Source organism: Trichechus manatus, unplaced genomic scaffold, assembly GCF_000243295.1.
Source record: "Trichechus manatus latirostris isolate Lorelei unplaced genomic scaffold, TriManLat1.0 scaffold00129, whole genome shotgun sequence".
Taxonomy (NCBI): domain Eukaryota; kingdom Metazoa; phylum Chordata; class Mammalia; order Sirenia; family Trichechidae; genus Trichechus; species Trichechus manatus.
Window position 1 is genome coordinate 7,157,151 of NW_004444065.1, and position 24,586 is coordinate 7,181,736.

Below are 24,586 nucleotides of genomic sequence, written 5' to 3' on the forward strand. Positions count from 1 at the left end.
ATTTTTTTTCATTTCTTTTGTTTTTGTAGGTTTTGTTTTTACTGAGACTTTATGTTTTTCTTCTTTATTTTGATGAGTAGGTTTGTTAACTTTCTTTGTGATTACCTTGAAGTTTACCCTTATCTTCCTATGTTTGAACCAGTCTACTATTACCTGTTATCACTTGCCTTCATCTCCATTAGAAGATTCTATACCTACAATGTTTATTCCCTCTTTTATTGTTCTGATGTTTTTGTTATTTACAGATTAACCTCTCTGGTTTTCTGTTGTAATTCTCTTGGTTTTGTATAGTCCTTGAGAGTTCATTTTCTAGGTAAGTATCTGGCTGGCACAATTTTGCATCCTAAATTCAGCATGTGGTCTGATGTTGCTTGTTCTCAGATCAAAGAACTCCCTTTAATAATTATTGTAGGTTTGGTTTGGTTTTTACATAGTCCCTATGTAAAATGACCTAATTTCACCTTCATATTTGAATGAGAGTTTTGCAGGATACATTATTCTTGGCTGGTAATTTTTTTCTTTCAAGGTTTTATATACGTCATCCCATTTCCTTCTTGCCTACATGGTTTCTGCAGAATAATCCAAACTTAGTCTTATTGTTTCTCCTCTGTACGTGACTTTTTGTTTTCTTGAGCTGCTCTCAGGATTCTTTCTTTGTCTTTGGTTTCAGTGAGTGTGATTATGATATGTCTTGGTGATTTTCTTTTGGGATCTATCCTATATGGGGTTCTTTGAACTTCTCAGATGGCCAGCTTTTCATTTTTCATGATACTGAGGAAGTTTTCTGTCAGCAGTTCTTCAATGATCCTCTCTGCTTTCTGTTTTCTCCTCCTGTTCTGGAACTCCAATCACTCGAAACTTTTTGCTTTTGATTGTATCCAACATAATTCTCAGGGTTACTTCATTTTTCTTTGTTCTTTTTTCTGAGTTTTCCTCGAACAGAGCTGTATCCAAGTGTTTGTCTTCAATTTCGCTGATCCTGTTTTCCATTGTTTCAATCCTGCTCCTCAGGCCTTCTATGACACTGTCCATTTTTGAAATCTTGTTGTTTACCTTTTGGATTCCTAATTTTTTTTTTGTATGATGTCTATTCGTGAATTTATTTTAGCATTTTGTTCCTGTATTATATCCCTGAATTCTTCCTTGTTTTATCTGTATTTTCCACGAATTTGTCTGCCTTTTCCATGAATTTGTCTATTTTTTCCTCATTTTTGTCTGCTGTTTGCTTCAACTCTTGGCTAGCTCTGAATATCAGAGATTTGAATTCCCTGTCAGGTAGTTCTAGTGCTTTTTGTTCTACTGGAAAGTCATGTGGTGTTTTATTTTGGATGCCTACTGGAACCATCCTGTTCTGTTTTTTTAATGTGTTTTGATATTGTCTGCTATCTTCGGGACATTCTGTAGTTATCTTCCTTATTTATTGATTTTAGATTTGCTCTTTTTATCTTACTTTTTTGTTTTATTTGGTTATAAGCAGGCGGGCTCTGTATTCCTTGTTGTTTGCTCAGCTGTTGGCATGATACTTTTCACCACTTTCTCCAATGGGTAGGGTCAGTTATTCAGGTATGGTACAGCTGGGCAGGTCCAGGTGATGGGGAGTTGCTTGGATGGGCTGCTTGTGGCATGTACTAGGGCCAACAGGGTGGTCAGGGAATAAGTGCAGGACAGGTTCTAGTAGGCCACACCTCTGATGCTCAGGGGTGTGACGTACAGTGCATGGTGCAGGTAGGCAGGAAGGTGGGAGGAGATTGTGATGTGTGGAGCTAAGGTGAGCATGGGAAAGGAGAGAGAGGAGAGAGGAACAGGAGCCAAAAACATGTAAACAAACAAACAAAAAAGATTGCTAAGGGAGCTTTCCATTGGAGTGGATAGATAAGAGTCTGAGAAATGGAGAAAAACAAGAGAAAAGGGATAGAACAAAAGAAATGAATAAACAAAAATTAGGGAAAAAAAAGAAAAGAAAAGCCCCCAGGGATTCTATCAGTGAGGATGCGAGGATTGGGGACATTGCTCCCAGGCCATGAAGTACAGCCTGGCTAGAAGGGTTCAGGTGTCACACAGTGTCAATTATTCAGGAGACAGGAAGAGAAGGTAAGTATATAGAGATGAGAAACTGAGACATGAAGAAAGACAAAAAGGGGAAAAAGAGAGAAAAGAAAACAAAAGAAAGAAAATCTACAAAAAATCTGTTAAAAAAAAGAAACAAACAAAAAAGAAAAAGAAATTATCTCAGGGATCCCACTGTGCAGCTTGCAGACTGAGGAAATGTCTCCTCAGCCACACAGTACTTCTCAGCTAGAAGGGGCTCCCAAGCCAACAAAAGAAAACAAACAAACAAATCAAAACAGAAAAAAATCAAAAGAAAGAAACAAACAAAAAAGCCCCAGGGATCCTACCAGCATGGTGGCATGGGCTAGAAAGAAGTTCCACAGTTGAGAGGCGTTTCACAGCCTTTCAGAAAGAAGCAAAGATGGCACACAGAGCCGGGTATTTTAGAGAAAGGAGGGACAGGTTGTGAGAGGTATGGAAGAAACCAAAATAAGAAGAAAAAAGCAATGCTCACAACCAACAAATGGCACTCAGGGAGCTGGCCAGTGCAGGCAGCTGGAATCTTAGCTGGTGCTTCCCAGCCAAGAGACTGTGGCCACAGGAAGCAAAGGAGGCTGAGTGGGGGTGAAGAAGAACAGGGGGTTGGAAAGCGTGATTCACTGATTACCAGTTGTTCTGTCTCCTGTTGGGAGCTCCGTGAAGCTGCTTTCCCGTACTCCCTGTTCGCAGATCTCTGACAGGAGTCCAAGATGGCAGATCCATGCTGTATTCTCTGATAAGGGACCTCTGCATGTATCTCTCCTCACTCTCTGTTCTCTGTCAGTTTCTTATTCCATTCGGTGTTTCGCTGAGTTTTTTGTCTCTTCATTTGATGCTTAGGGTTTCAGGATTGATGTTTGTCTCTGTTTGACTTAGTTTTTGGATCTTTGCTGTGGAGGGACAGTGTGGTGCTTCTGTCTATAGTGCCATGTTGCCCAGAAGTCTCAAGGTGGCATCTTTGTTTTTCAACACTTTAAAGAGGTCTTTTGCAGCAGATCTGCCAGTACAATATATGTTTTGATTTCTTGACTGCTGCTTTCATGGGTGTTTATTGTTGATCCAAGTAAAATAAAATCCTTGGCAACTTCAGTCTTTTCTCCATTTATCATTATGGGGCCCATTGGTCCAGTTGTGAGCATTTTTGTTTTCTTTATGTTGAGGTGTAATCAATACTAAAGGTTGTAGTTCTTGATCTTCATCAGTAAGTGCTTCAAGTCCTCTTCACTTTCAGCAAGCAAGGTTGTGTCACCTGCATAATGCAGGTTGTTAATGAGTCTTCCTCCAATCCTGATGCCCTATTCTTCTTCATATAGTCCATCATTTTGGATTATTTTCTCAGCATATAGACTGAATAGGTATGGTGAAAGGATACAACCCTGACACACACCCTTCCTGACTTTAAACCACGCACCATCACCTTGTTTTGTTCAAACAACTGCATCTTGATCTATCTACAGGTTTCTCACGAGCACAATTAAGTGTTCTGGAATTTTCGTTCTTTGCAGTGTTATCCATACTTTGTTACAATCCACACAGTTGAATACCTTTGCATAGTCAATAAAACACATGCAAACATCTTTCTGGTATTCTCTGCTTTCAGCCAGGATCCATCTGATGTCAGCAATGATATCACTGGTTCCATGTCCTGTTCTGAATCCGGCCTCAATTGCTGGCACTTCCCTGTCGACATACTGCTGCAGCTGCTTTTAAATGATGTCCAGCAAAATTTTAGTTACCTGTGATATTAATGATTTTGTTCGATAATTTCCACATTCAGTTGGATCACCTTTATTGGGAATAGGCATAAATATGGATCTCTTCCAGTCTGTTGGCTAGGTAGCTGTCTTCCAAATTTCTTGGCATAGACTAGTGACCATTTCCAGTGCTGCACCCATTTGTTGAAATATCTCAATTGGTATTCCGTCAAATTCTGGAGCTTTGTTTTTCACCAATGCTTTCAGTGCAGCTTGGACTTCTTCCTTCAGTATCATTGGTTCCTGACCGTATGCTACCTCTTGAAATGGTTGAATGTCGACCAATTCTTTTTGGTATAATGATTCTGTGTATTCTTTCTATCTTTTTTTGATGTTTCCTGCCTCATTTAATATTCTCCATATATAAGCTTTCACTATTGCATCTCGACGCTTGAGATTTTTCCTCAGTTCTTTCAGCTTGAGAAATGCTGAGTGTGTTCTTCTCTTTTGGTTTTCTATCTCCAGCTCTTTGCACATGTCATTATACCTTGTCTTTTTGAGCTGCGCTTTGAAATCTTCTGTTCAGTTCTTTTACTTCATCATTTCTTCCTTTTGCTTTAGCTACTCAACGCTCAAGAGCAAGTTTCAGAGTCTCTTTTAACATCCATTTTGGTGTTTTCTTTCCTTCCTGTCTTTTTAATGACCTTTTGATTTCTTCATGTAAGATGTCCTTGATGTCATTCCACAATTTGTCTGGTCTTCTGTCATTAGTTTTCAGTGTGTCAAATCTGTTCTTGAGATAGTCTCTAAATTCAGGTGGGATATCCTCAATGTAGTACTTTAGCTTTAGTGGATGTTTTAATTTTCTTCAGTTTCAGCTTGAAATGGCATATGAACAATTGATGGTTCATTCCTCAGTTGGCCCCTGGGGTTGTTCTGACTGATGATATTGAGCTTTTCCATCATCTCTTTCCACAGATGTAGTTGATTTGATTCCTGTGTATTCCCTCTGGCGAGGTCCACGTGTATGTTAGTAAAGAAAGGCATTTGCAATGAAAAGTTGCTGGTCTTGCAAAATTCTATCATGGGATCTCCGACATTGTTTCTATCACCAAGGCCACATTTTCCAACTACTGAAACTTCTTTGTTTCCAACTTTTGCATTCAAATCACCAGTAATTATCAATGCATTCTGATGGCATTTTTGATCAATTTCAGACTGCAAAAGCTGGTAAAAATCTTCAATTTCTTTATCTTTGGCCTTAGTGGTTGATATGTAAATTTGAAAAATAGTCATATTAACTGGTCTTCCTTGTAGGTGTATGAATATTGTCCTATCACTGATGGTGTCATATTTCAGGATAGATCTTGAAATGTTCTTTTTGAGGATGAATGCAACACCATTCCTCTTCTAGTTGTCATTCCGGCATAGTAGACCATATGATTGTCCAATTAAAAATGGCCAGTACCAGTCCATTTCAGCTCACTAATTCCTAGGATACTGATGTTTATGCATTCCGTTTCATTTTTGACAACTTCCAATTTTCCTAGATTCATATTTTGTACATTCCAAGTTCCAATTATTAATGTATGTTTGCAGCTGTTTCTTCTCATTTTGAATCATGCCATAGCAGCAAATCAAGGCCCCGATAGCTTGACTCCATCCACGTCATTAAGGTCGACTTACTTTGAGGAGGCAGGTCTTCCCCAGTCGTCAAAATTTTGAGTGCCTTCCAACCTGGGGTTTCATCTTCCAGCACTATATGAGACAATGTTCCACTGCTATTCATAAGGTTTTCACTGGCTAATTCTTTTCAGAAGTAGACTGCTGGATCCATCTTCTTAGTCTGTCTTAGTCTGGAACTCAGCTGAAACCTGTCACCATGGGTAACCCTGCTGGTATCTGCTGGTATCTGAATACCGGTGGCATAGCTTCCAGCATCACAGCAACACACAAGCCCCCACAGTATGACAGACTGACAGACACTTGGGGGAATTTCTCCATAGGACTTCTTAAATTTTATACATTTTTAACTTTTTACTTTGAAATATTTTTAGACTTGGAGAAAGCTATGAAAACTATATCTTGTATTTGTGTACACACTTTACGCAGCTTCCCCTAATGTTAACATCTTACATGACCATAGTACAATTACCAAAATGAATAAATTAACATTCATACATTATTTTTAATTAATTTGCATATAATATTTTATTTTCGCCAATTTTATCACTAATGTCCTATTTTTGGTCCAAGATCCAATCAAGGATCCCACATTGCGTCTAATTACATTTTCTCTTATGGGATTTTTTTTTATTCTAGTTATGACCATTAATATGTTTCTCTTGATTGTTTCATATGAAAGTAAAATTAGAATATTTTCTTTAATATATTAATATATTCAGGTCTGAATAGTATTGCTTATATGAAATACAGTGAATTATATTCCTTATTAAAGTCAGGAACAGCTAACAAAAATATTGTTGTTTTTATTAATGAGGTATTTCTAAGAGAAATACAAACAGACAAACACTTAAAATTTTTTTATAGTAAAGAAAAATGTGTAGCCATTTTAATAATGGTGATTTTATAATAAATCTGAAAAACGGGATCAAGAAATCCAATAGAAGAGAATTTAATGATGAAACAGATAGTATGTTGACACTGAACTTGTGTTAATTTTTTCTTTGTTTCTAATAATTTAACTTATTATAATTTGATAATAATAATTCATTATTTTATTTACTAATAAGTAACTCATTACATTTTTTATATATCTATTTCCCTTTGAGTGTGGTTTGTTAATAATATTTTAATTAAATAGAAACTTTCAATGAAATAACATTTTTAAACTTATTTTATAATGAAATATTCAAGGCATGAACTTAGTACCTTTGCCCAACAAATATCACTGGTGTTAGGCCATTTGACAAAGACATCTTTCTCCACTCCTTTTTGAAATGCTGAGTAAGGCTTTGTTTCATTTCCAGAAATTGCTGGATCCTAAAATTGAAACAAAATACAAACCATGTAAACGTGAAATAAAAGTATAGTCACCAGGGTAGTCATCATGAAACATTATGATTTTTTTATTATTAAATTTCATAATATTATGCTGTCATATAGACTGACGAATTGCATGAAAATCAATGTTCTAGTTAGATTTCGTCTACTTTCTTGTGGAAGGAAATGCTAAGGACTTATGAAAATACATCAGCTATGATTTCAAGCAAGATTACTAGAGTTGTTTGTTTTGTTTTTACTTGTTCAGTGAGGTTTCTTCCTGCCTAATATACTTCCTTTAAGTTATTGATAAAATATTTTCTCCACTCCATCACTAACTTCAGGGCAATTTTTAAAATATGACAAACATAAGAAGCAATCCTAGAGAATGATTTGAGAATTGTATAGAAATAAAAAATCCACCAATACTTTGTGATGGCGTCTATAAATTGAGGTCAGTTTTCAGACAGCTTGGATGATTAATAGAGAACAGCTTGCCTTTAATTCACCATATTTTGCCTTAGATTTCCAAGGATATATCTAAAGTACAAAGACAACCTGTGGCAGCCTACATATAAAGAATAAGTGTTAAAGGAAAAAAGTTATAGATCCAGGAGTAGGATACGAGTTATATACTTTATATTTTAAAATGCCATTTTTCTCTCATTCTAGCATAGAAATCTTAATAAAACCAAAATAATAAGACAGATAAAATATAAAATACAAATACTGACCAGGATAATAATGTATCTCATTCCTTCTCCTCTTATTTTGTCAACAAACTGAGGAAGTTCACGGAAATCATCACCAATTGTAAAGTCTAGTTGCCTTTCCATGTAATCAATGTCTGTGTATTGAACATCCTGAAATACATGAGAATTGTGGCAGTGTGGTAAGAATCACAAAATAGTGAGTGTATCACATTCTTTTGTAATTATGAAAGTTATAGCAATATTAAAGTTTCAATGTCTCTTCACTCGATCCTAAAGAGTTACTCAAGTGATGCAGTGTTCAAGGAATAAAAATAGCATGTAAAAGACGCAAAACATTCTAAGAACAAGTTTATATAAATGTTCTGTTTTGTCGACATTTCATTTTGTAATTTTGATTTAGAAGTAAAAATTCTTCCAAATCAGTGTATTTAGTTATGTAATTTCCAAAGGACACAAGAATAAAATGATTTATGATACTATGAAATTATGTTAAATGGCAAATTGTAAATTTGTACCCTGTACTCAGAAAGAGGTGTTGCTCTATTTCTGGGAACAGTAAAGCAAATATAGGATAACTGTAGATTATTACTAATACTGACAAAAAGGAGAACTAATTATTAGTAAATTCATCAATTATTGTCAAATACTTTTGGTATTATCCACCAAAGTCTTGCTTGGAATAAAAGCCCAAGGTTAAATAAGTGAAGTATTGGTTACAGATAAAACGAAAAAAAAAAAAAAAAACTGAATTGGTTGCCATTGAGTTGATTCCGACTCATAGTGATCTCATAGGTCTCTATGAGTAGAACTGCCCCATATGTTTTTCAAGGAGTGGCTGATGGATTCAAACTGCTGACCTTTTGGCTAGCAGCTGAGCTCTTAACCACTGTGCCTCCAGGGCTCTTTGGTTACAGACAGATATTTAAAGTATGTTTAAACTAACATGTGCTTGAATTTTATCATGAAGTCTGCAATTTAGACCTAAATAAAAATCTGTTAATTAGTTTCTGTTAATAGACATTAGCTCAATTTCTTCTCTACATGTTACAAAAACATGGATGATACATTGTTGTTGTGTGCTGTCGAGTCAATTCTGACTCATAGTGACCCTACATGACAGAGTAGAACTGCCCCACAGAGTTTTCTTGGCTGCAGTCCTTACAGAAGCAGATCTCCAGGTCTTTCTCCCACAAAGCCTTTGGGTGGGTTCGAATCTTTCAGTTAGCAATCTAGTGCTTAACCATTGTGCCACCAGGGCTCCTTATGGCTGATATAGTCCACCACATGATAAGAAACCTTCCTTTTATCATAAGTTTCTACTTGCATATTTCTACATCATCAAGCTACACTATTAATTCTTCCCTTAATTATAAATTCAGGAAGCATATATGGGGTTATGTTACAGGGAAAATTGTCGTATAGTGAGGTCCTTCTGATTTTTCTTAGAATGAGCTCCTATATATCAAGCATTCTAGGCTTCCATATTTAAGTATAACCAGGAGTTCCTGGTATTCCTTAATCTTGCTAAAAACTGATATACAGGGGCTGAGTATTTGCAGATACTTATGAATATTTAGTCTCTTGAACACTGAGGGGAAAGGACGCTGCATAATTCCTTTCATTTTGTATTCTAGCATTACAACTTTCATTGCTGTTGTTGGTATTGGGTGCAGTCAAGTTGATTTTGACTCATAGAGGTCCCATGTGACAGAGTAGAAGTGCTCCATAGGGTTTTCTAGGCTGTAATATTTACTGGAGGAGATCGCCAGGTCTCTAACCTCCTCCCCTAGCCGCTGGGTGGGATCGAACCACAACCTTTCGGTTCAACCATTGTGCCACCAGGGATCCTTACAATTATCATCTATTCCAGGGCAAAATCATCCAGTTTCACTTCCAACTCATTCTCTGTAATTCAACACATCAAGTGATGAAATTGATTCCTGTGGCCTGTTACTCTAACCTAAATAGAACAGGCATGCATAATGTGTGATTCCCTATGCAAACAAAGTTTATGAGAGAAAAGCAAGTGTACAGGGACTGGTTTAGTATTACTCATGCTCATGGAACTCAGCAGAAAGAAGAAAAAAGAAGAGTATTATCCCTTCACCAATCTCATAAAACCATTTTATAATGATCTCCTATCCAATTCGTGAGTGGTATTAAAAACAAACAAGCACTGATTATTACCAAGTACTTAAAATAATTTTGAAGTACGTAAGTGTTTAAATATTCTGCTTTTATAGATAGTATACTTAACATTGTCTTAAAAACAGATATACATACATAAGGGATCTTGGCAGTTATCATTTCATCATACAGTTGCTGAACCTCTGAAGTATTTCTGTACCCATAACGACATAGATGGAATCCCAAAGCCCAGTAAGGAGGCATGACTGGTCGGCCAATTACCTTTGAAAAAAAGGAATTTTGTTATTTATGAACTAAGATAATTATATTATTATATTATATATACATGTAAACTTTGTTTTAAAAATAAATGTGCAATCATACTTCATGGTATTGCTTTGTTGCAACTTCTGGAGTTGGGCCCAAAAACATGTAAAAGTCCAAGATTCCTCCAACTGTGCGGTAAGTTAGAGCAGGAGTTGGCTGAAATGTAACATCTGGAAATCCAAATTATGATTACATTTTATGTATGAGATATTCATTTATTTTAAAAATTACATAAAATAGAAGCAATTCAGCAAGTTTTACCCATTGCATTGCTGTTGAGTAGGAGAACTCCATGAGCATTGCCCTCTTCTTCCAGAGCCATGTAATAGGGATGAAATCCATAGGAATTAAGTTTATACTGAAATAAATAAAGTTTGAAACATAACATATTTAAATAATAACATGTGAATGCAGTCATTTTTAAACTCATTATAAGATTGAATCTCGGGTTTTAAACGTTCCTGTTTTGCACACTCAAACTATGAGTGAATTGAAATAAATAAATATATTTCCTAGGGAAATCATTTCTCTATTGTTTGAATTTTGAATGCTTTAGAGCATGCAAATGATTACACAAGTGTGTAACAATCACAAAAACTGCCATGTTCACTGATGAAAAACACTGTTGGTATTAGCTTACTGTTTTCTTTTCCACATGGTACATGTCTTAATTCATTTACAAACTGGCACTTCTTTTTCAATAACAGAATGTCCTAGAAATGATTAAGGTGATAAACGTACTCAAACTACCCATAAAATCACATCTTAAGTTTATATATTTTATTTTGTAAAGCTTTTAATTTCATCATCAGCTACATCATCATTTTTCAAAATACAAAACCTCTGCTCCAAGTCCTGAAATGACTTACTGAAGGTCACTAGACTTATCCTGATGACCCCAAAACAGACATATTTTAGCCCACACTTGAGTTCCAGTAATTGATGAGCATGTTAAAGAAATTTTATATATTGAGAATCAAGGTTATTTTAAACAAATAATAACAATACTAATTTTAGAAGGATCTTTAAGAAGTAAATTTTGATAAAATATATTCTTTCACCATGGTGTAAACGAAAAAGAGCCTTCAGTAATCTAAATTTGAACTAGTGTGATAAAAAAAAGTTGTTTGAGCACTTATCACAATTAAAAAATGATTGTAATAGTACACACTTTTATAATCTTCTATTGAATATATCCTTTATGTACACTTCACATGTACAAAATGGAAATGAGCTAGTTTTTTTATTAAAATGAACTTTTACAAGTTATGTTTGAAACAATTATGGTTAATATTGTTTGTTATACAGTGCATTAAATATTCATGAAATATATTCCATTATCAAGACAAAACTTTGGGAAAAGTGTCATAAGCATATAAAAACGTTTTCTAAAGTAGCAGTATGGCCTCATAAAAATGCAGGACTGCAGCTGTGGGTGATAAAGGACAAAGTTAGGATCAAATCATTATCTAAGAAGTTGAGAAAATTTCAAGGAGAACCCTAGACATTTATTTTCTGAATGCTCAGACTAAAGGTGGGCTTGACAGGGAATACTGAATTAGCATGTTCTTTGTATGCAGTTGAGAGAGTTAAGAAGTTGGGTCACAACCTCGTTTCTCACTATAGTCAAGCAAGTTGTTATCCATCCACTTCTCGACTTTTATCTGTAGTTTATGTTGACTTTATTTCTCCCACTAGAGAATCATCACGACAGCAGCTCTGGAGATGGCTATGCTTTCTAAAGCCCCTTTGTCATATTTCATTTCTGAAGTACAGATCTACAAAGAACTGATTTGTAACCTAATCATGGTGTTAACAGTTTCTTCATCGGGTAGTTAAATGTTGATAACTTACACCAGGGGGTTGGTCTCTTGTAAACATTCCCCAAGTATGCCAGTTTAAATCTCGCTTAAATGCTGTGTGTTCCACCTCTCCAAATCCATATATATATTCTGAAGGCAGACGAGTAGATATTTGAATGAACTGGTCATTAAAAGCAAATCCGGGCAGATGAGAATCCCAACTAGAAACAAAAGAAAACCATTCTATTCTTTAAAAATATATACAAAATTGTACGACAAGTAATAATTGTAATTCTTTCTTAGGCGATCTAAAATTCAATACATATATACGTATTGAATAGACCATAAATATACACATTTTATTGTACCCAAGTGCCAAATGGAAATAATTACATTAATACACTTTTTTTGTTTGTTTTTTGGCTAAGTTAATGTATATGTAAAATAGCTTTATATACTCACCATTATTAACATGGAAAATCATAATACATATAATTGTACATGATTATCTTTAGACTTGTATTTTTTTTAAAAATTGTATATACTTATATATGACTCAGTAACATATGACCAAGAAATGGAAAGTTCTCAGTTTTCTCAATGTTTGGAGGTAACAACAGTAAATGTTTTCTATATAGAGAATATAAATCAATCTTAAAATATAAAATTTTGGCATAATAAATATTTTAATCCCTAACTCTCCCCAATCATTACTCTAATTATTACAATCAATTGTTTTCTTCTTCTTTTATTTTATATTTATGAAAATCAGTGCTTATGAGGAAATCTAGAAAAATTGTGTTATGGAGAATTTACTGTTTTTCTAGTAATTTACAAGAACTTAAGGGAAGAGGAAAAGAAAGCAATTATAGCAGCGAGAGGAAGTGTAAGTATTCAAAGAGTTTGGGACACATTAAAATTTTTATATTAAAAAAAATTAAACTATTTATTAGAGAAGAATGGTTCCCAAGTAAATAATGTTTTTGCACCAGGAACTTTTTACAAAATGACTTAGCTTTTCATCCTTTCAAAGAAAAATATTGTCATAACAACAAAATTATTTTAAGAAATAGACATAATTTTCATTATTTCATCCATCTTGACAATATCATCCTCTAAAGGATGGCACCACAAGCTTAAATTATATAGAAGTATCTTTTATTATAGTATGGGTTTTCAGAGCTTTTGACTAAAGGCATGAAATTTTTTAAACTAAATCTGTTTATTACAAAATAAAAATGTATCTAGAAACATGTCTTAATTTCCTTTCATTAATAAGTGGTAGAAATAGCATTAACTTTATCAGACTCCAGTTGCAATAAACTCCAATTTTCAACAATTCTAAGAAAATGTTTACATAACTCACTTTCTAATTACTTATTTTTGCCCACTCTCATCATGCTTTTCAAGAGGAGTATTGGTTTTGGTTCTCAGCTTGGTTAGAAGAATGAGTCTGATATTTAATAATGAAATCAATCACATCCAACATGTAAATGAAATTTTAGATAAATCCTTTATGATGATCCCTGGGTGTGTTAATTGTTTAGCTTAGAAACATTAAAATAGGCCAAGTTATTTAATACAACTAAGACTATTTTGGGTGTGATACTATTCTAGAATAGTGAACGTTGTGAGATAATCATATTACCTTCCTTATCCTAAAATAAAATCATAGCAGCCCTCATATAAAATAAGTCAATCACTTACATAACTCTACCAGTGCTTCTCCGACGAATCTGGATGCCGAAAGGATTTTCCTTGATTTCAACATCATAGAGTCTGCTTTCGTAAGTGCTTGTTGGAGCAGTTGGAATGTTTAATGGCACTGGAACTTCGTATCTCTTATTTTGGAGATCATAAATCTATTGCAGAAAAATAATGAAACTAGATATCGTTTACTCTTACTGTTGACATATTATTTAAGTAATCATTAATAATGGAAATAATAGTTCAAACAAGAATACTTACATTTGTTTCTCATATAATTCCTAACTCTAAATCTATGGCTAATATAAAAAACCTGTTGCCGTTAAGTCTATTCTGACTCAGAGCAATCCTGCAGGAGAGAGCAGAACTGCCCCACAGGGTTTCCAAGGAGGAGCTGGTGGATTCAGACTGCCAGGCTTTTGGTTAGCAGGCATACTTCTTACCCAGTACACCACCAGGGCTCCATAGCCAATACAGCTATGTAAAATTCCATATACATGTATATGATGGGATCAAATTGAGTATTGAGTTTTTGTACTTTTTTGTTTTTTTTGATGATTTGTATTTCTTTTTTATACAATGAAACATCTGGAAAAACAAAACTTTTAGAGCTGAAAATTCTATTATAGGAATATATCAAAATTATTTATTCTATCACGGTTAGAAACTGAAGCTGTCCCAATATGTTTCTGTCACATGTATAATCCCGCAGTGAGTGTTATTGCTCATTAATGTTTATTCATGTCTTTGGTTATTTTCTCAGTGCACTTTTTAGAAATACGATTGCTATGTCATAGTGTATGAACATTTTTAAGGTTCTTGATATCTACTGGCCAATTGCTTTACATATTATTGTACTAATTTATATTTTCACAAAAACATGTACTCTAATGGTGATTTATGCACACATTAAAAGTATCTATTTTTAATTGCAATTTAATTTCCTTGCTAGTGAGGTTTCACCTATTTTTACATGATTGACATTTATATTCCTTTAAAATTTTTTCCTTTGATTTTAAATGAATGTAAATATTTTAACATTTTTATTTTTAATTTCAATTTCTTCCTTTAAATGTCTGCTTATGAGGTCTTAGTATATTTCTTGATTTTATGATAGAAAGTGTTTTGTTTATTTTTTGTCATATTTTTGTCAGATATTTACCCACTTTTTTTGTTTGTTTTCTGTTTACAGTATTTTTTTATTTGGAAGTATGTTTAACTTTTATTAAGAAAATGTATTGTTCTTTACTTATGGGTTTTATGCCTTTGTATTTGTGGTTTGAAAGCTTTGACTAGCCAAACAAAAAATAAATATGTAGCTAATTGTTTTTCTACCTTTTTATTTGATTTATTTTTCACATGCAACTCATTCTAACTTTTATTTCAACATATGATTTGAGGCAAGCCACTTTTCCTCATGGATAATAAAATAATCAATTTATCATTAATTTGTGAAGTTTGCTTTGTTTTGCATGAAAGTTATATACATGATATATTTTTGTATCCCATGTGTTTTTATGACACCCTGTTATAATAAACTGTCAGACAATTCTACCTCCAGGAGTGTCTTAATTATGCAAATTGTTATCACTCCCTTTTAAGTTTTAACCATTTGCATATATTTGTCTTTCTAGTTGTACTTAAAGCTTATATTATAAAGTCTCAAAATAAATTCTAAGATTTGTAGCAAAAATACTTTAAAGGCATAAACTGAGCGAAATAAGTTAACTCAAAAAATAAAATTTAGTCTTATTCAGGATTTTCTTTAGGACTTATTTCATATATCTATTAACATTTTTTAACAGACTTTTTTACTCATATACACAGTCTACTTATTCCTATTATTTTTTAATTGTTTTTATTGCTTACTTGATTGTGTTTTCATTTGCTTTTGGTAACGCAGTTGGCCAACTTTTTAGCTTCTAATTGGTGAATGATCATTTACAGAAAAAAAGGGTTTAGAGACATTTTATTTTTTGTGCAGTCATTTTGCTTATCTTTCTTATTATTTCTAATACAATTCTTAATGGGTTCCCTTGGAGTTCTTAAATAAAATATTTATTAACTGCAAATGTTGAGAAAGTTATATAGTTTTTCGTATTTCATTGCATTGACCAGAAAAATCAGAACACTATTTAAAAATTGTGGAACTACACCCACTCCTTACTTATCAACATGGTTAGGTTCCAAAGACCAGATCATTATGTGAAAATTGATGTTATGTGAAAATGGAGGATGACCACATCAGGTCACAAAATGAAGGATGACATTATTACGTAACTGCCAAATTACATCATTACGTAACTGCCAAGCCACTGAGAATCATGGCCTAGTCAAGCTGGCATATAATCCTAACCATCACAACCAGTGTTACTCTCACCTCACATCTCAGCATTCGTTACTGCCAGAGGTACATTATTAATGTGCAAAATTGTCAGATATTAGATGTTTTACTGTTGTCATAAATGTGAAATGCCAGATAACAAGATAGTCTATGAGTGAGGAGTAGGTGAAATAAACATTCTGTTTGATTCATTTTAATCGGATAGCAACATAGTTCAGTTTTCCGTCACTTGCTAATTATCTTTATAGCAAGAATTTAAATATTTTTAAATTGCTATTTATTTAATTACTCATAAAATTAGTAAACATGAAAAGCTACATTTGTCAAGCACCTAATTATGAGCTATGTTAAAAAAAAGTTTTTATAGAATGTCATCAAACCAATTACTAAGCCTTACCATCTATATTGTACTTCCAAGCACCTAATACATTAAAAAAAAAACTCTTGTCTCAAGATATGAGTCAAGTATTGATACAGTGTATATTAATCTTACCTTAAATTGCAGCATATCATCTTTGTGATATTTCACTTCCACACGAAGAGTTGAGATAGGCACAGAAGGTAGCGTTATTCGAGCCTGAGCAACATTTAACTGGAGGTCAGCTGTTACACCCACTGATGAGTAATTGGTTGAGCTAACTAAGTAAGGGTTGTATTCTCTAGGAAAGTAACACTCAGGCGATTTGGATGAAAAAACCTAAAAAACAAAATACATGTTCACTGTCAGATATGCAAGTATTGTAATATTTGACTCTAACAAATAAGGCAGATCTATTTTTAGGCTGTAATAATGGGCTCAAACACAGCAATGATTGTGAGGATGGCAGAGGACTGGTTAACACTTTGTTCTGTTATACTTATGGTTACTAGGAGTTAGAGCCAACTCAATGACTAACAGCATCAACAACAACAATGAATAATTTCCGAGTTTTATTGTTTAATAGTAAAATGGAATTGCACTGACAACACAGTATACCTATTGTGCAGTCTGAGACAACTTGAACTAAAATGTTTATAGAATATTTGTATTTTGTCTATAGACCAGTAAAGCAGATGCATCAAATGCATAGCTTTTCACCTCAGGAAATAACATTGAATTGTGTTGTCTTTGCAAAAATTAAGTATACTACTAATAATATTGGATTTGATGTTTGTTTTTACTCTTCAGATTGACTGTTTTTGTATGTGAAAATGGATCTACAACAACCCTCAGAAGGGCGGGTGCTTACAGTTCTTTTCTTTCACTTGTAATTGAAACTCTCTTTCATGATGAGTCCTTATACTGGTCGATTACAGGAAATGTGGTCAAGGATCACAGCTGATTGGTTTATAAAGGGGCAGAAGCTAGGACCTAAGAGAGAGAATGATTGTCTGTGGCACTGAGGGATATTTGCCTTACTATAACCCACCACCCTCATCTTCTTTATTTAGTTAATTATTGTGTTGTTGGGAGCAGCAATGTCCTCATCTAAAACATTTCTGAGACTCTTTTGTAAAAGCTGTGTATGATCCCTGAAGGCTCCTTAACAGAAAGGTGTATAAGCTTATTAAATTGAGATGTCTTTGCTCCTTCCACCATTCTTGTTCTACATGTCCAGAATGCCAATATAATGGCTGAAGCCATAATACAACTTTGAGGATGAAAATCAAATGGAGGATCCGGGGACCTTAATGGACATTGAGTATATTAGGACAGGGATTATCTTTTTTTGAGAGAAATATAAATCCTGTTTTGTTTAAGCTACTAAGATACTAAGTCTTTCATACTTTTATCTTAAAGTGATCTTTAACTGAAATGCGTAGTACAGCACTCATTCCAAATTCAGTGCATGAAATGCATGGCAATAGAACCAAAAATACAACTGACTTTGGAAAATTGTAAAGCTTGTCTATGACTCCCCCATAGATATTCTTCACTATAGCATCATTTCCCCTTTCTCATTACCGTTTTTCTCAGTTATTTTTCTTGTTGATAGTTTCCATTGGCAATGCTATCTTTTGTAATTAGGATGAAAATAATCTGGTTAATTAATTTAGAGAAACATTATAAAGATCTATAAGCTAATATTTGTTTGCCCAAGTAATACATAGTTGATTAAATTTATAATGAATCTTCGAGTAGTTTATTATTATTCTCAAATCTGCCCTTCTCCAAATACATCTACAGATTTTAGTAGTACAAAGGTTACATTTAGATACCGGTTCTGAAGTTTGAGACCCACTGTCTCAGATGTCATTTGACCAGTAGGACCCTTAGAGTTCATGTGACCTGCAATCAGCTCTAAGTACAAATGTGAAATTAGGTGAATACTGTCATGATTTAGAAGAATCAGAAAGGTGCTAAGAATTTGGACATAAGATTGTTTTCTTAAATTATTAGTGATTTGGAGAACACCACTAATTATTTATTATATTCAAATTTGGGAAAATATATCTTTTCTTTCTTTATTGTTTGATTTCCCATGAAAGTGGGCAAATTAAAAGTCCATAGATAGAGTGACCAAAACCAGAGTAACTACACAATCCAGCCCTTTTATTTCCCTCACTCCTTAGTGTCTTAAATTCCCTCTTACCAAGTTTACTTTTTTTGTTGATCATTATAATCATTCCCTTTCATATAACTGTAATTCTCATGCCCCTTGCTTGCATTTTCACATTCAGCTGGCAAAAATACAATCCTAGAAAAAAAATTCTCTATTTTCTAAATGCCTGCAACTATGTGGTTGAATGTGGCTAGGAAAATACATACAACCATGCTGAGTGCTCTCCCTTTATATAATCATGAAAGTCAAAAGAGGGCCTAATGGCGCAGTCTTACTGTATTTCCTAGTTAATTCACTATCACACATGGCCCTACATGACATTTTCATTTCTTCTCACACCTCCAGCAAGTCTCTCCGGATCCTAATTGTCACCTAATAGTTTCCCTTGTTATTTCAATATGAAAAAGACAGCAATCAGAACTAAACACCACATCTACCCACCTTTCTGCCTCTTTACCTGCTCACATAAGATATATACTCTCTGTGCTTCTATTTAAGGTGATCCATTTCATTTGTGTTCCAATCCTATGCCTTTTTGCCTACAAGAAAATCTCTCTTGCAATCCTTTCTACTCTCTCTCGCATCACTAATATTTCACTCATTATAAATTATTCTTAACAGCATAAAACCATTTTGCTATTTCTCTCAGTTAAAAAAAGAAAGAAATTCTAACCTCACTAACTTCTTCAATTACTGCCCTATTTCTCTGCTTTCTTTACAGCAAAACATAAAAGAATTCACTATACTCCTTATCTCCAACTGGTCCCTTGATTCACACTTGAACTCACTCTAACCAGGATTTTACCTCTAACACTCCATAAATACCTTTCTTGTCAAAGTTCCAAAAATTTTCCATGTTGACAAAGCTAAATGTCAGTTTTCAGTCCTCAACTTACTGACTTATAAGCATAATTTGTACAGTTGATTATTTCTACCTTCTTGAACTGCTTTGGTCATTTGACTTCCAGGACCCAAAATTCCTTTTTGTTTTCAACCAAATTCTTTGCCGTTCTTTCTAAATCTCTTTTCTTGTTCCTCCTCATTTCCCTGACAATAAGTTAGCATTATCTAGTGTTTAACCTTTGAAACTCTTTCCTTTTCTATCCCAGCTCATTCTCTTGATGGTATCGTACCATCACATGACTTTAGAAATTATAATCTAAATTGTAAATCTTACTTGGGATATAAAATTCTGAATTTCTTTAACTTAAATACAACTCACCACTGGACAACTGCTCTTGGATTTCTACTGGGCTTCTCAACCTTAATTTGTCTAAAACATAGCTCTTCCCCTCTAAGCTTGCTTTTCTCACAGTCTTCCCAATGTTTGGTAATATAAACTCCTTTCTTCTATTTGTTCAAACTAAAAAACTTAGTCATTCTTTATTCTTGTCTTTCTCTTATATTCTACATGCAATGAAAGAACAAACCTACTGGCTTTATTTTAAAAATATGGACAAAAGACAACCACTTCTTACTAGTTTACTATCACCACTCTGGCCCAATTTGTGTGATATTTTGCCTTGATTATTGCAACAACCTCTTACCAGGCTTCCCTGCCTTGCTCCTCTAACCGTCTGTTATCAACATAGCAGCCATTATAATCCCATTAAAATGAAGCCCAGTGATGGCTGTTCAAAACTCTTCATTAGCATCCTATTTCAGAGTAAAAATCATAATCCTAAAAAGGGCCCAAGAAATCTACATTACCTGTTTCTATGTGTCTATGACATCATTTCATGTTGTTCTTCCCCTCACTCATTCTGTTTTAGACACAGTGGCCTCCTTGCTGCTTGTGAACTATGCTAGGTACATTCTTACTTCAAGCTCACTTCAGGTTGATCTTTTTCTTTCTGGAGAATCCCTCCCTTTCTTCCTTTCTTTCAGATTTTTTAACAAATGTCACCTTCTTAAAGAAAGCTTCCTTATCCAATCTTTAAAATTACACAATTGGCATTCCCCTGTTGGTTTTCCTGCTTTATTTTTCTCTGTAGTACTTATGTAACATAATACAGCATTTTTCTATTATTTGTTTGTTTTTCCATACTAAAATAAATGCTCCGTCAGGGCAGGGGAATTTATTTTGTTTACCTAAAACAGTCCCTAGAACATAGAAGGGCTCAATAAATATTTGTTAAATGAAGCAATGAATAAAGAGTGTGTTCTAAGGAAACACAAGTATATATATATATATATATATAAGCACTCTAAATCAACACATTTAATGGCTTCTTATGCTTGAAATAATTTGACCTAAGAATCTGTAACATTATTTTCACGTTTCCACCTTTAGAAAATATTTGTGCTTTAATAAAATTAATTAACACTCATCCTTTACATTGGTTTTGATAGTGGAAGTAAGTAAGCATGCTCTGAATACAATGGGGATTTGACTGGAGATCTACATGTTAAAGGGAAGATACTGGAGAAATGGAAAAATAATGCACTATTTCACCTTCGTTGATCTCAAAATTTTCTCAGCTCCTCATTTCTTTTCTTTAACTCTTCCTTAATCTTTCCTAATGGTAAATATTATGCTGCTTTATCAAGCAATGGAAAGGAATGGGTGCAATTTTTCTACATCTCTCAAAGAAATACAGATATGTCTGGGAAGCTATTGGCAGTTGACTCTTCTCTGTAGAAAAACACATGCATTTCCTCCCTGGGTTATACGAAATAGATTTTTTGATGACAAAACCCAATGATGATGCAAAAGGCCTAGGATTTGAAAAACAAGCACAGCAACAGGAGACTCTTCCCATATCTCTTTTCTGTAACATTGGTTAAAACATCTGCCATCCAGAGCCATCACTGTTCTGTTTAAAGACTGGCCAAAATAGGTGATGAGAAATTATACCACTTAGGGGAAGAGACCTAGCCTGTCACCCGACTTCAGAAGTTTTAGTACCTTGAAATAATGCTTTTGAAAGACTGTTCCCTACTGACATAATTAATATCTTACCCAATTGAGCTAGTCAGGCACTGTCAACATTTAATAAGTGCAACAAATAGAGTACTATTTTCTTAAAATAAAGGCACATTTTCCAAAGTGTGCATGGAAAGCAACTTACACACCCATTTAGTATGACACTTGTTAAGCTATATCTTTGAAGTAATAATTAAGATAAAAATAAATTGTCTATCAGAGGTGCTAATTTCAAATTGCAAACACATCACAAGATGAATTTACTTGATATGCTGTCAAATTAAAATTATAATATGTAAAGTTTACACTGAAATGCTTATGCGAAAGTCATATCAGAGTCATATTTAAAATTCTTATTACCGCTTCCCATAAACAGCCACGTTGTATGCAGTTTTCTTCTGTTGGAGTGTCTGCATCCGGATAACAAGTAAACTTTTCATTTTCTGAGAAAAATTGATTCCATTGAACTTCAAAGCTTTTTCCAAGATTAAGTGTGAGATTTTCAATTAGAAGAATCTTTGAAAACAAAAATATCATTAGACTATCTCTGACCATTGGACAATTTTTTAAAATACTTAACATTTTATGAAATGCAGCAACCACAGCATTTCTCAAATCAAATCATTAACAGTTTGATATAATACCTGAATAACTGTATTCAAGTGGAATATAAAAAAATAGAAAGAATTGGAACTGAGTGGAAAAAAGAAAAAAAAAAATCTTGTGGCTGAAATGCTAAAAGCTCACATCAGGAAAGCCTTGAGAGGTATAGTAGAATACTGATGCAAAGCATTATCTTTGCATCTAGACATTAGTTCAGTACTTAGTTCTGACATTCAATGCTCATGTGTCTTTGGGCACATTGTATATCTTATATTATTCTCAATCTCCCTCCCTTTAGGAGAGGATAATGACTTCTACTGAAAGAGGATGATATGCAAAATGAATGAGGTGTGAAATTTCAAACACCTAACACAACGCTTTAGACATACTATGAATCAAATATATATTTACTCAAGGTATATACAAGATAGAAAAATTGACCAGTTTGTTTAACATGGAGGCTTTCAAAGCTGGAGGAAGGGAATATATATTTATTTCCTACTTTTCTCTAATTTTATTCACTGCTTACAATGTTTGAGGGACAAGTTGGAGGAGAAATAATATGACATGTAAAAAAAGGAAAAAAAATAAGAGGAGAGTTATGAATATATATTCTAATACAAAATTATATCTATTATTAGGATATTGCAATGTTAAGTTTAGTTATTGCTTATATATCTTCGGAATAACACGGGCAAGATTTAATCCAAAGCAGACTTTCCTCTGGATAGCTTGCTTTTGGATATCCTCCAACTTTACTTATAAGAAAATTTATATAAAGATCAGCCTAAGCACAGCAGGATTAGAAAGGTATATCTATTAGTGTCTCTGTATATATTAAGATAGGCATAAAAATAAACAGACACAAATTGAGCTTACACACATAACCATAAAAAATAATTTTGTATTGTGTCCTCTTGATAATCTTTTTTATATTCATAAAGTTCTCAAAGCCTGTTTTATATTTATATTGATTTCTTCTTACAGTGTTAGGGATTTATAAATTATAGTCTGTTTACTAAATAAAAAGAGTTAACTATTATGCATTTTTCTGAAATTTGCTAAGTGAAAAACAGTAAGACAGAGAGCTTAACAGTAGGACAGAGTTAGGAAAAAATATCATAAGGCAATACTCCTTTTCTCAAATAATTTAGAATTTATTTCTGCTAATATTACTAACCATTTAGTTTTATATGAATGGTAGAAAAGTAAACGTCAATAAAAGCAGCTTTCCTGATTTGAATTATTATTGTCTAACATTTGAAATACATTAATTTGTTACCCAAAACTACACTATGATTTAACTATTACATTTTACAGATGAGGAAGTGGAGATTCTGAGAGATCAGTTTAGTGCATTTAAATGCTTAGACAGCAAGACTGGGATTAGAGTCCACTTCTGAGAATCGTTTTCCTTCTCTACTACATCTGTTAAATAGACAAGATAAGGAAGGCATTCTACTGGAAAGAAAGAGTGTAAACAAAAATATGAAGTCAGAAATGTGCAAGACATATTCTGAGGACACTGAGCACTCATATAAGGGGGAGAAGGGAGAACGGCCAAATAAATGGATTAAATTAATGTTTTAAAGTCTTAGTGAGAAATCAAAACATTTGGAATCTATATTGTATGCAATAATAGAAAATTAGAATTCAGAGCAGGAGAATGCTATGAAAAAAAATTAGGAAGACAACTATAAGTGATTTCCAAGATAAAATGAAATAGAGAATGAGCAGTGGCAAGGATATCCCTTAATGTTGATATCTAATTGTAAATAGAAATAGCATAAAATGGAATATTGGCTGCAAAATGGATGAAAAGAAAGAATAGGAATATATGTCATGAAGAAAGAAAATATCACAAGACCAAGTACTTGAATGGTTATATAATGTTAAATGTGGGAATATAAATCAGTTGTAATATTTTAAAACATTTAATTTACCTGGTTGGAGGCATCATAAGTAAAATTGTTATGAGGAGTCAGTGTTTGATTATTTTCTGCCACTCTAACTTCTGAAACAGAGTCTGTCAACCCAAGGACTTTTATAGTTTCAAATGCTAAAGTGGTTCCTTCCTGGTATGATGAATGTGTGCATGTAATTTTTAAAGTATTCTGAAAAAAAAAATCATGTGTTAAGTAGGAAGTCTTTGGACACAAACCTGAAATAACAATAGAGGTGTGAAAGAGGAAGAAAACCAATCATCTACCTTCCGCTATCACAGCTCTCTCCATGTAAGTAGCATATATAAAAATACTCCTTGGTAATTGTTTTCAAGCTTTTTTTTTTTGGTATACTTGCTATAAAATTTATTTTTAGAGATAAATTATTCTTGATGCAACTCATATATACCTTTTTGGTTCTAGCCCTAATATTGATGAAGAATAACTTAGTTTTGGCAAAAAGGAATACTTGAAGAAATCCAACATTGGTTATTAATTATTCAAAACATTTGGCCTTGTGTATAGTTTTTTCATCTTCACCCCAAATCCATACCAGTTATTGCAGTGACTGATACATTAAGAGATTTTTAAATATGTTGAAATTATTTTTCTAAGGCATGTAGCTTAAAACAAGGTATAATACTTTAAGAAGTCTAGATACTTTTGTGCATCAATGTCATGACCACAAACTCATCTATTATATTTAAATATAAAATTTAATGGTAATTTATTTACAATTTAACAATTTAAATTTACAAATTTACTG

General features: G+C 33.4%; 1 protein-coding gene across 1 annotated transcript in view; it reads right to left on the reverse strand.

Moving 5' to 3' along the window:
• Positions 1 to 24,586, reverse strand: part of SI (sucrase-isomaltase) — a 115,127-nt gene that overhangs the window by 46,964 nt on the left and 43,577 nt on the right. The window contains exons 23-33 of the mRNA XM_023739131.1: positions 23,821 to 23,991; positions 21,635 to 21,790; positions 20,162 to 20,164; positions 16,299 to 16,502; positions 13,462 to 13,616; positions 11,807 to 11,975; positions 10,214 to 10,310; positions 10,010 to 10,122; positions 9,782 to 9,907; positions 7,520 to 7,648; positions 6,675 to 6,785 (exon numbers count right to left, since the gene is read on the reverse strand). Of these exons, the coding sequence (XP_023594899.1) occupies positions 6,675 to 6,785; positions 7,520 to 7,648; positions 9,782 to 9,907; positions 10,010 to 10,122; positions 10,214 to 10,310; positions 11,807 to 11,975; positions 13,462 to 13,616; positions 16,299 to 16,502; positions 20,162 to 20,164; positions 21,635 to 21,790; positions 23,821 to 23,991 (1,434 nt within the window). The remainder of the gene's footprint in view (positions 1 to 6,674; positions 6,786 to 7,519; positions 7,649 to 9,781; positions 9,908 to 10,009; positions 10,123 to 10,213; positions 10,311 to 11,806; positions 11,976 to 13,461; positions 13,617 to 16,298; positions 16,503 to 20,161; positions 20,165 to 21,634; positions 21,791 to 23,820; positions 23,992 to 24,586) is intronic.